The 14509-nt window shown below is 45.0% G+C and overlaps 1 protein-coding gene across 3 annotated transcripts in view; it reads right to left on the bottom strand.

Moving 5' to 3' along the window:
• Positions 1-2989: 2989 nt before the first annotated feature.
• Positions 2990-14509, bottom strand: part of LOC121453476 (zinc finger protein 608) — a 109319-nt gene continuing 97799 nt past the window's right edge. For 2 of the 3 annotated variants that reach the window (XM_041660282.1, XM_041660283.1), the window contains exons 5-10: positions 11756-14210; positions 9822-10239; positions 9065-9237; positions 6573-6726; positions 4656-4737; positions 2990-3939 (exon numbers count right to left, since the gene is read on the bottom strand). In XM_041660282.1, the coding sequence (XP_041516216.1) occupies positions 3933-3939; positions 4656-4737; positions 6573-6726; positions 9065-9237; positions 9822-10239; positions 11756-14210 (3289 nt within the window). In that variant the 3' untranslated portion in view covers positions 2990-3932. Of the gene's footprint in view, positions 3940-4651; positions 4738-6572; positions 6727-9064; positions 9238-9821; positions 10240-11755; positions 14211-14509 lie in introns of those variants that run through there. The other variant, XM_041660284.1, reaches the window with a different exon arrangement.

Raw genomic sequence — 14509 nt, 5'->3', positions numbered from 1 at the left:
TATTTGTTTACAGAACTCAGAGATGATCCAAGGCGCAGGCCTGGCTCAGGGTCAGCTCGTTGGGGCTTCATTTGGCTTTCTCCCCCTCCCCCCAAGTGAACGGAAAGAAAACGGCGTTTACGACTCAGAGGGCTGCAGGAAAAGGGAATAAAATGACTGTGGTTAGTGACACAAACAATCATAAATGGCTTTGCCTGTCTTGTTTCTTTTTCAGAGTCAGAGCAGGACTGGCCTGGCCAGTAATTACCATTAAACGGCTGTTTCATCCTGTCTCAATCAGCTCTATTCATTCAGGTCATCCCCGGAGCCTTGGGCTGCAACTGCGGTAAGTCGGGGTCAGAGCCAGTGTGAATGGAAAAGGCCAGCCTTTTCACTAGGCATGTGTTAATGACCTGGGCCCAACATCAATGGCAAGTTTCCATGAAAACGCCATCTGAGAATCTCACGGAGAAATAAATGGCTCTGTATAGAGCCTATTGCCTTGTTTTTAATATCTGGCATTCCCTGGGACCTCAGCTGTAAACAGCCCCTCATTCGCTTTTGTCCAGGAAGTTCATTTGCACTCTGCCAGCACTGCAGGCTTTTTGCATATGTTCAGGACAAGCTGATATGAGCAGGCCTGGAATGAATAATGTTTAGTAAAATCAATAAACCCTATTATTAGTCACTAAGGGGACTGATTTTATGTCTATAAAAGTAAAACAATTAGAAGCGTATTAATGGCAGATTCATCATAGTAATATAATGGAGCCAAGTATGCTTGTCTTTGGGGAATCTTTAATTTACCATTCGGTGCTGAATATAGACTCAGCCAGAGAAATGGCACACACAATGTCAACGAGCCTTTGGCAATTCATGGCCTGCGTGAAGACACCAATGGTGACCGTAAGGGGGACAAATACAATTTCATTTTGCAAACACTGCAAAGCAGTCAGGAATAACATTCCAGGCAAAGCCTAAGGCAGAGGGAGGCTATTCAGATGGCCTTGTGTCTTTGGTCACGCATCCCTCCATATTTATCAGCATCCACATCCACCGCAAGCGTAGACTTAAGCATGGTCTCATGCACCTGTTTGTAATCTCTTTAGCCACCTAAGTAGGAGCGATCAGAAGCCCGATAAACAGACACGCACGACTTTACAACTCAAGAGAAGACTGGCTCCCTGCATAGTATTTGGAAAATAATTGCAGAGCACTCAAAGTTGAGAAACCATCAAGCATGCCCGGTTATCTCCCAGCCCTCAACAGGAACACGCTGCTTTAGCTGGGGAGGATAAAAGCCGACCTGCATTTTGTTCTAGTGTTTTGGCGGTTACAAGGCTGGTCAGGAACCGGAGTCGCAGGAAAGCCACCAACAGACAGACTAGAAAGCAACTGTTTGAACAGAGGAAACATACTCGCTTTTAACTGTAGAAGATGGCACCAAGTCTTGAAGGAATAAAATAGTCTGGTGGCTTGCAGACACAAGAACTGCATGAATCAAAGTCCAAAGAAAAATCATCTGAAAACTACCTGAGTGATCTCTTTCTCCTCAACACGGGTTAGACTTGGGAGCAAATGACACCCCAGGTAGCTTGGCCAAAGCACAGCAAGTCTTGCTCGGCAGTGACAGTAATCTATTTGTGAAGGAATAATCAAGGAATATACCCAGACAAGTTCTGTCTGTTCCAGCACTTTAACTTAGTGAACCAACTGGTAGAAGCGTACTTAGAGGAAAGTCCCAGAAACTCGCGATTGCAATGAGTTATGCCAAGCTCAAAGGCTCCGGTATGTAGCTCAGTGACAGTAGCCTGGTGTGCATGGTGTCCTGGGTTTGAGCCCCAGCACCAGGAAAAAGAAAAAAAAAAATCAACCAATCCAAGATGAAGTAAATTCGCAAAGGCAGATTTCTGCACTGGCTTTTCCATCTCACTGTAGCTTCTCTCCCACAAGTTTGCAGGAACCGCCTTCTTGTCAGTTAGTGACATCATCCCCGACTAATCAAGCTACAAACGCCCAGACATGCTCAGCTTCCTTCACTTTTTTCATAGCAATTATCAGACAACCTACCATAACCATATATATTTATATTCCAGAAAATGCAAGCTCTCTGAGCACGGGGATTTTTGTTTTGTTCACTGCAGTCTCTCCCAGCTTAGGATGGTACAGGTGGATCATGAGATGGGAAGCAGAGGCAAGGAGAACAGGTGTAATTTGATATGAAATACCCTTATGTCACTCCAGTGACAACCAGCTGATGTGTTATATGTTCTATCTACTGTCCACATGTCACGAGACTTACATGTTTACTCCAGGCATGGTGTTACATGCCTTTGATATGAGCATCTGAGAGGAGGCAGAGACAGGGCATGCCCTTAATGTCAGTACTTGGGAGGCAGAGGCAGAGGCAGAGGCAGGCAGATGGATCTTTGTGAGTTCAAGGCCCGTGTGGTCTACAGAGTGAGTTCCAGGACAGTCAAGGCTACACAGAGAAACCCTGCCTTGAAAACAAACAACAACAACAACAACAACAAAAGAGAGAAAGCAAAAACAAACAAACAAAAAAATAAAAAAAAGATTTGCGTGTTTGGCATACTATTATACCTGTGTCTATCAATTTGGGGTGCTATGTACCCATGCCTAGACCAAATGCCCTGTACTTATGCACATATTCACAGAATTAAACATTGTGTTCAGCTGTTATACCTGTGTATCATGTATGAAGAGTTGGTATCTGTATTGTCTGGATATCATGTATGAAGAGGTGGTGTCTCTGCACAGTTGCCTTACGCATTCACAGTCTATATGTTGTTGCCGTGTATTAGGTATGAAGAATTGGTATCTGCACATTGTTGTTTTACATATTCGTAGTATGAAGAGCTTCTTCTCTGAAAGTTAAACTTCCTTCTAGCCAACGAGAAGTAACATCAGACACACAAGAAACCATTATTTTAAAAAAAACAAAACAAAACCTTTTTTAATTCTGATTGCCAAATTATTTAAGGCAGGTATAAAAAAGGAAAGCATTCAATATACATTTTACATAAAATAAACTAGATTACAGCATAAAACAAGTAACCAGGCAATGGCGTTAAAGTCCTTCTTTTCTAAAACTGGATAATTGTAAACATTAAAGAAAAGAAAAAAAAAAAGAGCGCAGGGCTATTCAAGTACTAGAGCGATCACAGATGTTTCTGGTAGGTGTGCAGGCTATTGGGTTATCTGCCATTCAAGATTATCAAAAAATGATGCCTTGTTATTCACAGATGCTCATTATTTCCCCATCTTAATTTTTACATTATATATACAACACAGTTTTTGTGGCTCTGGCAACCCCATGCCTTCCAAAAGTATTTATTTCCACAATAAACAAGTACAAACAGTGACTACGGGAACATTTCACACTGATGCATCTTTAACAGGAGCCACCAATTAGACATCTAAATTGTACCAAGTGTCACCATCACAGTTGGCCTTTCTGGGGGGCTTTATGGGAGAGAGATGAAGGATATGCAAGGTTCAGGCACACTGATACAGAACATTATTTATTTACAGTTTCAAAGGGAAAGAATGTAAGCAGCCTGTTGTGGCTAACACTTTCAACATGACAAATACATTTTTTTAAATTTCCTTTACTGAGTGGTTTGCAACTTGGCAGCAGACCCTGTGTGTGCGAGCCTGGTTACTGTTACAAAAAAGTAAAGAATATATATATATATGTATATATATATATATGTATATATACAGATATGTATACGTATATATATATATAAAACAGAAGTTTAATTACAGCAACATTTGTTACTCTGTGATAAAATCTGTAATTTACAAAATGAAATGACTGGTTTTTGCCTGCCATTAAGGCATTTCAAATTAACACCATGGAACTGATGTCTATATAAAGCGCTTCCCCATGTGATCCAGTCACATGACACCGGACACGGCCGATCCTGTTATTCTCTGTAAAAGAAAAGCACACCTTAGCATCGACTTCTGGAAGAACACTGACGGGGAAAGCCTAAAGACAGCGAGACTAGAAGGCTCCCTTCACAGCTAATTCTATTTCTTTTGCTGAATTCCCAGGGAAATAAAACACGAAGTAATGCACTCCATCGTGGGAGAGTGTTAATTTTATTCTGGCAATCTTCTTTTGCATTTATTTTTCCTCCTTACGACAGCTTGTAGGGTAACTTAAAACACCAGGGAATAAATATAACCCTCAGCATTATAGGAGCTCATTTCTCCCCTTGCAACTTTATTTTTAACTATAATAAAATGAAGGGATTTGTGTCCTGGTATTTTATCATATAATACTGAGGCTAGAGCCTAGGATCCTGGGCATGGTAGTCAACTGCTACACCACTGAGTTACACCAGCCCCGTGAATACTGTTAACAAGTTGTAGGGATAACCTTTCCTTAACCTAAGGATGCTACTCTCATCTTAATATTAAAAAAAATTATCAATCATTTCCTTACTGATGTACATCACATTTATAGAATGAAGCCCATGGAATCTAAGTCCCATGGGAAGCATACTGCCATAATGTGTTCATTCATTACAATAATATCAAATGCAAAGCATCAAGTGTTTCATCCTCAAAGCCTCTCTTTCCTTCCCTGCAACCGTTAGCATGTCTCTGCTGGAACACTAATTTCAGGTGTTGGGAATATTTACCTTCTCTGTGCAGGAAACATTCCTGATGCAGACGCCTGGGCGGCCACCTGCTGAGAGGCAACGAGGGCGGCAGAGGTCAAGCCTAGGGAGGGGGAAGGAAAGGCGGGAAAGGTAAGAGGGACACAGGCCCAGCAGTGATGGGCACAAAACCAGTAGCAGTGATTTGTCCCTTCCTAAACGTCTATGTGAAATGGTTCATGTGGCTAGGGCAGACTACACACCATTCAGGGCAGCCAATATCTATGCCTTTCCTGGACACATAGTGGGTTTCTGAATAGCTATTCAGAGGATACAGCCCTTCCACCTCGCGGGCTCTGCGGCTCTGCCTGGCGCTGAGTGGTTCACACAGGTACCAGCTAATGACAAGCAGCAGAAGCCAGTGCAGCAGAGAAACAGCACGCCATTGTGTTTAGAATACTTTTATAATGGCTTCTATCACTGGAACATTTGCCCCAGTGACTTCAACATGATGGGTCCCAGAAAGTACGTGGGATAAATCAATTCAGAAAGACCTGCACTTTTCTGAGTCTAAATCAACTTAAGAAAAACAGTCCTAATCTCTAAGACAAAGGAAGCATGGGGGTTGTGCATGCTACTAATTCCCAAGACAGAGGTCAAGGGAGACTCAGACCTTCTTAAACTAATGCAATAAAAAAGAACAAGGGAAATGCTGTACAAGAAAAAAAAAAAAACATTCTGAGGAAAACACAGTAAACAAAGCAAACAGGAAGATTTTTTTCTCTGCTTCCATGGTTTTTATCTGGATATGTTTTCCTTATCCAGGGATAATCTGAGACATTACGGCAACATACAGAAACAACGAGATATTTATTCTGCTCACATATCCCCATTTACGTCCGTGATTCCATTTTCCTTCCACGTTCTCCTCGCACTTTGGGATTTGGGAGATTTAGCTATTCTGTCTGTCCATCTACCATATCATCTATCTATGTGCATTCTTTCAACAGAAAGTAACAAATGAACACAGAAGCCCAATTCCTTTATACTCCCTAAATTTGGACACATTTTTCAACATCGTCTTGCTAAGTAGTTGCACTGTGCAATCACTGATTTGCCCCCTACCCTGCAGAGATCCCATGTTGAGGTCCAGATTCCCATTTTCATTGCATTTGGACTCAAGAGCTTATGCAGAAGTAATTAAAATGAGGTCCTAGGGGCCCGTATACTGATCTGATGGGCTTAAGTGTTCTTATAGGAACGGGTTCTAGAAGCCTTGCTTTCCTGTTATGCCCTGTGAAGAAGGAGTAGGAAGCCCCTCCCTCACACTACTAAGAAGGGCCTCACCAGAAATGGTCCAGCACAACCAGCAATAGGCTCTCCAGTATTGGGACCAAAATAGAGACGGCTACCGATGCCTTATGTGGTGACAGATGGGGCAGGTAAGATGTGATCACCTCATGTGTCGTAAACGTGCTCTCTGTCTTTCTCATTTTAGTGCAAGTGTCCCATCAGTCAAGGGATGCCTTCTTCGACCGGGTAAGAAGTATTAGTACTGGCCATCTGGTTACTTGCATGGGAAAAAGAACTGGAGATATCAGAATAAATGACTTCACCAGAGTCACCTATCATGACTCCCTTCTCTCTATAATTTCCCCAAAGAAATTATTTTTTGATTTTTTTTTTTAATTTGGGACCCCAGATACTGGCTGGCTGCCACCCTCAGTTGGCAAAATAACATCTCCCAGTAACACTTATTAAGTGGTAGCTACTTCAAGCCTCAATAGAACACAAATGACTTTAGGTGAGTCTCTCAGGAATACTAGGAAATAAGTGTTAGGAATCATCCCCACAGCTAGTGTTAGTCAAAAATTCAGTATTGTCATTTTAAGTTAGTGACAAGAAGTCACAGCAACTGCTTGCCCAATCAGAAGGGCACCAATGTGATGAGCTGCTGACCTTGAAAAGGGTCATATTGACCAGGGATGAGAGGGTAGCCCATGCCAACATGGGTGTGGTGGTGGGTGTGCAGGTGCCGCTGGCCAAAGGGGGAGTGGCGATCCCGGTCCCGCTCTGTCTCCCGTTCCCGCTCGGTGGAAGTTTTCTCCACAGGCTGAAAAGAGAAATAGGGCCTCCTTTAATTCACCGACATACAAACATTAGCACATTAGCAGTACCAAAGCGCCTTTCCTACAGTCATGATACTTCACAGGTCATTGAGTAAATACAGACTCAAAACCCTATACCAATGGAAGACAGCTTCAAAGGACATGAATTTGTCTTAATAGAACTAGGCTCACAACAGAGAGCCTACCAAAGCAGGCTAAACAGCATCAATGTTTTCTGCATATATTTCCTAAAAATGATCTCAAGAGTCACTACTCACAATTGCTGTTTAGACACTCGGTGTCTTCCAGAAACAATTTTTATATATGAATTTTTTAAAAGGAGTTTTTGAGACTACTCTTAAAGGTTTTCTAATTATCCTTTTATTTATGCTTTGTGGAGGGAAATTATCAGTAAATTTTTCAAAAAAAAATTATAGGTACACTTTAGTTCCACAGCTCTGAAGGCAGAGGCAGGAGGATCCCTGTGAGTTTGAGGGCAGCCTGATCTACAAAGTGGGTTCCAGGACAGGCAGGGCTACACAGAGAAATCCTGTCTCAAAGCAAACAAGCAAACAAACAAACAAAAGCATCCATTGTGTTCCTACAGAAACACACACCCAAAGTCAAATTCACACAATATACAGCACACATATTTTAATCCCTTTATACTTCTCCTTCCTGGCTGTAGTCATGAGTTACACGGCTGTGATGCAGCTAGCCTGCATGAATGTTATGAAGGAAGTTGGCATACTAAAAATATTAAGACTTGTTTTCTTGTCATTATTTCCTCAACGGTGCAGTGTAAGAACTCTTACATAGCGCTTTCCTTGTAGTAGATACTTGGAGCTAATCGGGAAATTAAACTGAAAACACAAGGATGAATGCAGGCTTGTAGTCGAATACTATGTTTTATAAAGGGGGACGGGGTAGCCCAAGAGGTTCAGGAACTACTCCCCTGCACTTTCAGGGTGGGTGGACTTGACAGGAAACCACAGTCCTGCCCACATTCCAGATTCTTCATTTCTAAGAAGTCACCCGAAATGGCAGCTCTTCCTCATTGGAGAAAATTAAAGATTGTGTCTCTCACATACTTCTCCCTTTAGACCCTTACTCCCCTTCCCTGCTCTAGGCTCCCTCACTGGAACAAAGCCTGAATGTACAGAACGGAGGAATCACAAAACAAGGACCATGCACGGATCACCGTTTTAGCTTCTCTGTAGCGGTTGTATCCAAACTGTAAGCACGATTTTAATGTTAATCGGTCTCTTTATACACAGCGTTTAGGACCAGCAGTTGTCATTTTGCTGTCTCTTTCACAAAGACATTTTTTGGATTGCTTCTGTCGAATGAGAGGGACAGGGCAATGCATCAAGGCCACTGGGCGGGCAGCAGAAGCAGCCTTATTCCCCAGCCAAGTGACTCTGGCTTGTATGAGAGTCCCCGGACTCAAATGAATGTCTGGATAAAATCAGCTGCCATGGTGTGTCATGGACCCTCAGCACTGCTCCCCACGCGCAGAGTTCTGACTATGAATATGGACCATGGGAATACCCAGGTCAACAGAAGGATCTGAAACCTCAGGTTGGCTGACCAGCACAGGGGACAGGGTGACCTTTATCTATGTACATACTTAGACACATGAGGAGCTAGGCAGACTGTCTAGATTGGGTTTCTTTTCCCATCAGCCCCTGTCATGTAATTTTGGGCTACATTTGCTACTGTCTTTAACAGGAAGCAAGTCTTCTAATTTGAACAAGAAAACTTCCATTTTTGAAAGGTGCTTCTGAGGAAAACATTTGTTTGTTCGTTTTTAATTTGTATCTTTGCTGTTTGTTTTTCAGGCTAGAAATGTCACCTGGGCACATGATAGGTAAGTGCTCTACCACTGACCTACAACCCCCACCCTTAAGAAAACATTTTGTAAAAGCTCAATTTGTCTTATAGGCCAACAGTCGGTGGCCTTTGAGCCACTTTGTCACAAGGACACTATAAAACAGTCCTCCGGCATTTCCTTTCCTAATGTTTTAACCACAAACATTTTACACGAGAAGTCACTATAAACTTAAATTTCAACCTTACACACCTCCTCCTGGGTAAGCAGAGAATACCACACTTTTGCAACAGAAAAGCTCCCTGCTCCCACAAAGGCTGCAATGACATTTTCCCCTCCTGTGTGACCACATCTTATATTTCAACATTCCATTCTTTATGTATCGGAATAGAACAGCATCCTGAAATCCCAGCTGGGTTCCTAAACCATTTCTCTTTCATGACTGTTCTGTTGCTTGTCCCCCCTGTCCCCCCCAAACATGGCCTTTTAACTACCAACAAAAGGAGGCTTACAGCAGGGGACTTGCTGCGGTATTGGTTGGCGTGATGTTGGAGCAGGTCCAGGGCTTTGGCTTCACTGGCTGTTTTTGTGTTGATGCTGGGGCTGGTATTGACTTTCTCTGCCTCCTCTCTCCCAGACATCTTCCCATAAACAGGATAATGAAATCCTGGAGAGAGATAGGCCCCTGTAGATAAACAGCAAATGACACATCATGTTACAGGCTACATCTTAAAAACAAAACAAAAAAGAAAAAACAGTTCAATTACGTGAATTTTGGGTCCGAGTCAGACACCTTAAAATAAAGGGTCACATTAAGAACGGGCTACATCATTGTTTATCTGTGTCTAGGTTCCCCGATTTTCTTCTCTGGTTAATTCATCCTGATGAACGGAGGATATAAACAGAATTGAGCTTACAGCTACTTCATCCATTTATGTGTCCGCTTAAGTGAAAGAAACAGTAACTATAATGATTATGACAGTAAGTGCTTAGAATATTTCCACAGGCAATAAAGTATCTGTCAGTCTAAACGTCTCCAGTAAGCCATCAGGAACCAGGGAAGCTAGAGCCCGAGGACTCCTGACATTTCATTACAAAATATAAAAATCTCACATTAAATCAGTTTCATCTTGGGGACTTTAAGTAGCATTAAAAAACAAGCAAAACAAATGTCATTCCCGAAAGCCTCTAATTTATCTTCAGTTGTTAATAGCTATCATTTGAACACATCCTCTTCCCTCCAATGTAGTTAGAACCCACAACACGTACCAGGGTAACTGTGCATTAAGACAGGAGAAACAGCCCGGTATGCAGGGTGGCTGGGGTCGTACATCTGCGGGTAAGGATAAGCATGCAAGTACTGTATGTAGGACTGATGCTGGCTCATGGGTGAGGACACAGCCGCTCTTGTCCCCCGAGAGTCCTTCCAGTTCAGCGGCGTCCTCCGATCATCGGCCTTGAGCTTGCTTTCCTCCCCTGACTGAGAGTCGGGGCGCTTGGCCTCCTTGGGCTCCTCTTTGATGTTCGTTAAAGACACAGGAAGGCCTGGGGCACCACTCTCTTTGTTAGGCGTCTTCCTTGGACTGTCCTCTTTCGATTTCTTTTCTCTGTCAAGTTCTTCTGGCTTTTGTTGATCTAGATACTTGGGCTGGTACACATAATGATGCCATGTCCTTGCATCTGGATCCTGGTTTTAAAATAAAGACCTGCCTTAAAATCTCATTGATTAGAAAGCAAACCCATTCATCGACACAACAGCGCTACTTACTATTATTTCACACTGGGTTAACATGCTGTTCCTCCTATTCTGATAAAGTAATAGTGCCTGAGGTAGGCTTCATCATCAATCCTTGCACCACAGGCTAAACCAAAGGCTTTGAAAGTTCAGCCAACATCAAGGGGGCACATGGCAGCTGGGCTGAAAAGCTGGAACCTTAAATAATATCCTCAGACGCATTTAATTCAATCTTTGCTTTCCTTTTCCTATCTCACGCAGGTAAAGGGGATTTCAAAAACTATACCTCAAGCTAATAGTAGGAAATTTAAGCAATTGCTACAGCTGTTAACACCAATTAGAAGGAAAAGCAAAAAAACTCTTGGTGTCCTAACACATTTTCTTCACTGACTACAGCTGAGGCTTGTTAAGCTGCCTTGCTTCTCATTAATATGCTAACATTTTAGAACCAAAAATGTCAAGTTAATGGCACGTATTATGACTTATTTATTAGAAGACAAACCCAACGATAAGCCCTCCCAGATTGTCTTGTTCTACTGCAACCCTGGGAAACAAGAGCCTGATTTCGAGCTCTGAAGGGCATGGAACTGAAGATCCGTATGGCCTTGCTGACTCTGCACGTTCATGGCGTTAAACCCCCTGGAGGTTCAAGTCTTGAATGAGAATTTCAAGTTGGTCCTCCGTCCCAGCTCTGGCCGGAAACGTACAGAGCAGTAAAGTACTCTTGTTCTGACTCACTAGGGGGCAAGCACAGGGAGGTAAGTTGGGGTGCTGGTCCCGGGGAATACCAGAATTAATGATCACAGGGCAGCAGTGAGTCGGGGAGACCGAGCTGCATATGTATGGTTTCATGGTGACTGCACTTCACGTGTTCTCAGGGTGGCTGGAGGAACGGCTGAGACGCATCACCTGCAGCTCCTGACCCCTTGCAAACCCGCAGCACAAGAGTGTTCTACTTTGGGTTCTAAACAGAACATAAAACAGAAATTCTGGCATCTGAGACCCTTTGCCAGAGACATCTGGTGCCCACAGTTCACTAAGTGGTGAAGCAGGAGCCCAGTGCCCTGGGTTTAGAAATCTTAGAAGGCACTGACAGAAACTTGGTAAATAAAAAGAACGAGTGCTTTAGTGGAGGGATGGAAAATCTCAGAGTTCGAGAGACGTCAGAGGCCCTTTAGTGAAACGCCTTCACCTTAAGCTCATGAAGAAATTACCCCAGAGTTACAGACTTAGGAAACCCACACAGGGCGCATGCCCAGAGTTCCTCTACACACTAATTCAGATAAACAGTGGGTCCTGTACATTTTAGAGTTGTACAGGAACTCCCAGGGGTATTTTTTCAAGAGAGGAGGAACAAACTCTGATGATCGCTTCCTCCCAATGAAAAATGCCTCGCAAGATCAAGCCCAACATATGTGCACAACTCAGACTGCTCCCTGTCTGTTGGGGCCACACTCCACAATCTTACTTGTTTAAATCTCGAGGTTGGGTCTACACCTGTCTGCTTCATAGAGTCCATGACAGACTTCATTTCTACAGCCTCCTTAATAAGCTGGTGGTTTTCCATCTGCTTAGCTTTGAAGCTGTCGGCCTGAAGCTGCTGCTGGTGACTGGAGAGAAGCTGTGATTTACCTGTCTCCTCAGTTTTATTAGGCACTGTTGGCCCTACTTTAGAATGGTTTTTGTTAGGCTCCGGAGTAGAGGGAGCTTTTGAGATTGTGGCCGATGGCATGTTTTTCTGTTTACCGTCTTCCTTGCCCAGTTCTTTCAAGGGGAGCTCAGCCTTTCTTTCACAGTCCCCTCTCCCAGTCTGGGCCATTTTCTGCTCGGCCAGCCTCTGGTCCTCATAGTACTTCTCATACTGCTGTCTGTAGGCGGGGCTGGTGGCCATCAGAGATTTCTGGTCCATATAGAGCCCATAGGCATACTGGCCGTAATAAAGTGACTGAGCCAGGGCAGGGTGTCTTTGTGTGATGACTGACTGGTGCTGAGGCTGTAGGGATGTAGAATTATGGTCCACTTTCTTGGAATCTAACTGCTCTGCCTTGTCTTTCTTCTCGGCATCTTCCTCCGACTCCTTCTTGATCTTCATGCCCTGCGTGTTCCCACCATTCCCAGCTGTGGGGGCCCCAACTTGTCCAGGGTGCATGTAACTTGGAGAATAATAAGACTCGTAGCCGTGGTAATAGGGAGAGTGGGACTCTTTCAGCTGAGATGATTGCGCTGAGGTTGAAGGATGCCCTTTCACGACACCGTCTTTATTAGCAATGATATCTGATGGGGAACTGGCCTTTGACCTCATACCCTCCGACCTGCTGTCAGAACCACCATCATCTGCAGCATCTGATATATCCGAATAGGCTGGGCTGCTGGTCTTGGCCGCTGAACTCTCAGCCCCGTTCTGTGTCAACACATGCAGGGGGACCATGGGTGCCTGCCCGTTCACCAGGGTGCTGCATTCCATCCGGGAGGCACTCCCGATAGAAGGGCTGGGAGCGTTGTCCGTGAATGTGTAAACCTTATCGGCCTCAGCTTTGATGCTGGCCATGCGGCTCTCCTGAGACTCGGACAATCCATTCGCCAGCCCTTCACTCTTACTGAGATGGTCCTTTAAGAAATGCCCCGTCAAATCCTTGCCAGCTACCTTGGCATCCTCCAGCTTCCCCAGCTTAGCATCCATTTTGGGACCCCCAGTCTCTTTTCCTTCTTTGTCCTTTAGCTTCCGCTTCTCCTTTTTCTTTTTGTCTTTGAGCGACACCAGAGCTGGGTTCACGGTGATGGGCTCCCCCATAATTGTGGGCTTTGGTTGAATAGGCTTCAATGGAGGGCTCTTTGGTGTAGCCTGGACCACAGTGGTCGTGAGGGAGGGCAGTCCAGGTATGGTCCCCGTGGTGGTGGATGTGAAGGCAGCGGTAGGGATAGCAATCAGCTGTGGGGGCGTAGGGGCTGGGGCAGGGGCGATGGGCCGGGCACTTTTCAGTTTAGAGAGGTTTTTGTCCACTTTGCAATTGTTTGCTTTTTTGCCCTTTTCTTTGTCCCCCAAACCTTTTTTGTCAATCAGTCCTTCAGCTTCCAGTTTGGGCATTTCGGCAGCTAAGCTGCTGTCTGCTGCTGTGCAGCCGTCCAAGGCGGCTGCCATGTTGGAGATGACTGGAAGGTTGCTCAGTTCACTGTTAAGGCCCTTCTTCTTGCCAGAATTCTTCCCGGTTTTCGAACCTATGACAGAACCGGGGCCATTGCTCATGAGTTCTCTCTTTCCTTTGGGGGTCCCAGGGGGGTTCCCAGTCCCGGGTGATGCAGGTGCCTTCACCTGGTCATATGATGACACACCTGTGCTTGGCTCACTGCACTCGAGGGCCACATTACTCAAGGCTTCCTCACAGTCCGAGATCTTGTCCTCACTATCAGGCTCGAACTCCAGCTTGTTCTCTGGGTCCAGGTGCGCATGTGCCTGGTGGTACCTAAGGCCATTTATGTGCTTGTACTTTTTGTTGCAGTTTGGGTGGGGGCAATCAATTAACACTGGAGAGGAACAGCCTTGGTCCAAAAATGTCGTCTCTGGTTTCCCTTGAGGGGTGGTAGGGGTGCTTCTGGAATTGGTGCGGACCCGTTTCCCGGGTTTACTGTCCTCAGAGCTGGAGTTCAGATCCAGCTCCATCGGGGGCTTGTTCTTCCTTTTGTTGGTGGAGGAAGGGCTGGCTTTGATGTCCTCTGCAGCACAGTTTGGGGGGGTCCTTCGTCCACTGGCGTTGAGGCTGCCACGCCTCCCTTTCCCATTGGCCCCCCCTCTGTTCTTGCTCTGCAGCCCTCTGGACTCCGTGAAGCTGACCTCGGCGCCGGGGGCGGCCGCGGCAGACCTCGCTCTCTTCCCTCTGCCCCGGCCCCCTCGCATCTCCAGGTCACTCGTTGGTGATTCACAAAACCTAGGGAAGCAAGGAATGGATATCACAATGAGCATCTTCAAAAGAGCCAGGGGAGATCACAGGGACACAAGCTAGCACAGAGCACCGGCCACCTTGCCATTTCGAGGGCGGGGTGCAGCCAAGGGAAGGACATTCTATTTTTGCACAGGTTCATCGGCTCAAGACCAGGCTACCAAATGCATTATATCCACCCACAGAGAATCAAAGGGGAGCAGCTCAAAGAGCCGGCTTTCAATCAGTTCCAATTCCCATCTTGAAAAAGGAGAAGAAAACAAAGGAGAGAAGGGGGGGGGGGGACT

This window comes from Microtus oregoni, unplaced genomic scaffold (assembly GCF_018167655.1).
Source record: "Microtus oregoni isolate MIOR12 unplaced genomic scaffold, Mior012 000011F_ref0000422, whole genome shotgun sequence".
Lineage (NCBI taxonomy): Eukaryota > Metazoa > Chordata > Mammalia > Rodentia > Cricetidae > Microtus > Microtus oregoni.
Note: the sequence above shows the minus strand (reverse complement) of the source record. Positions and strands in the feature narration are given on the sequence as shown.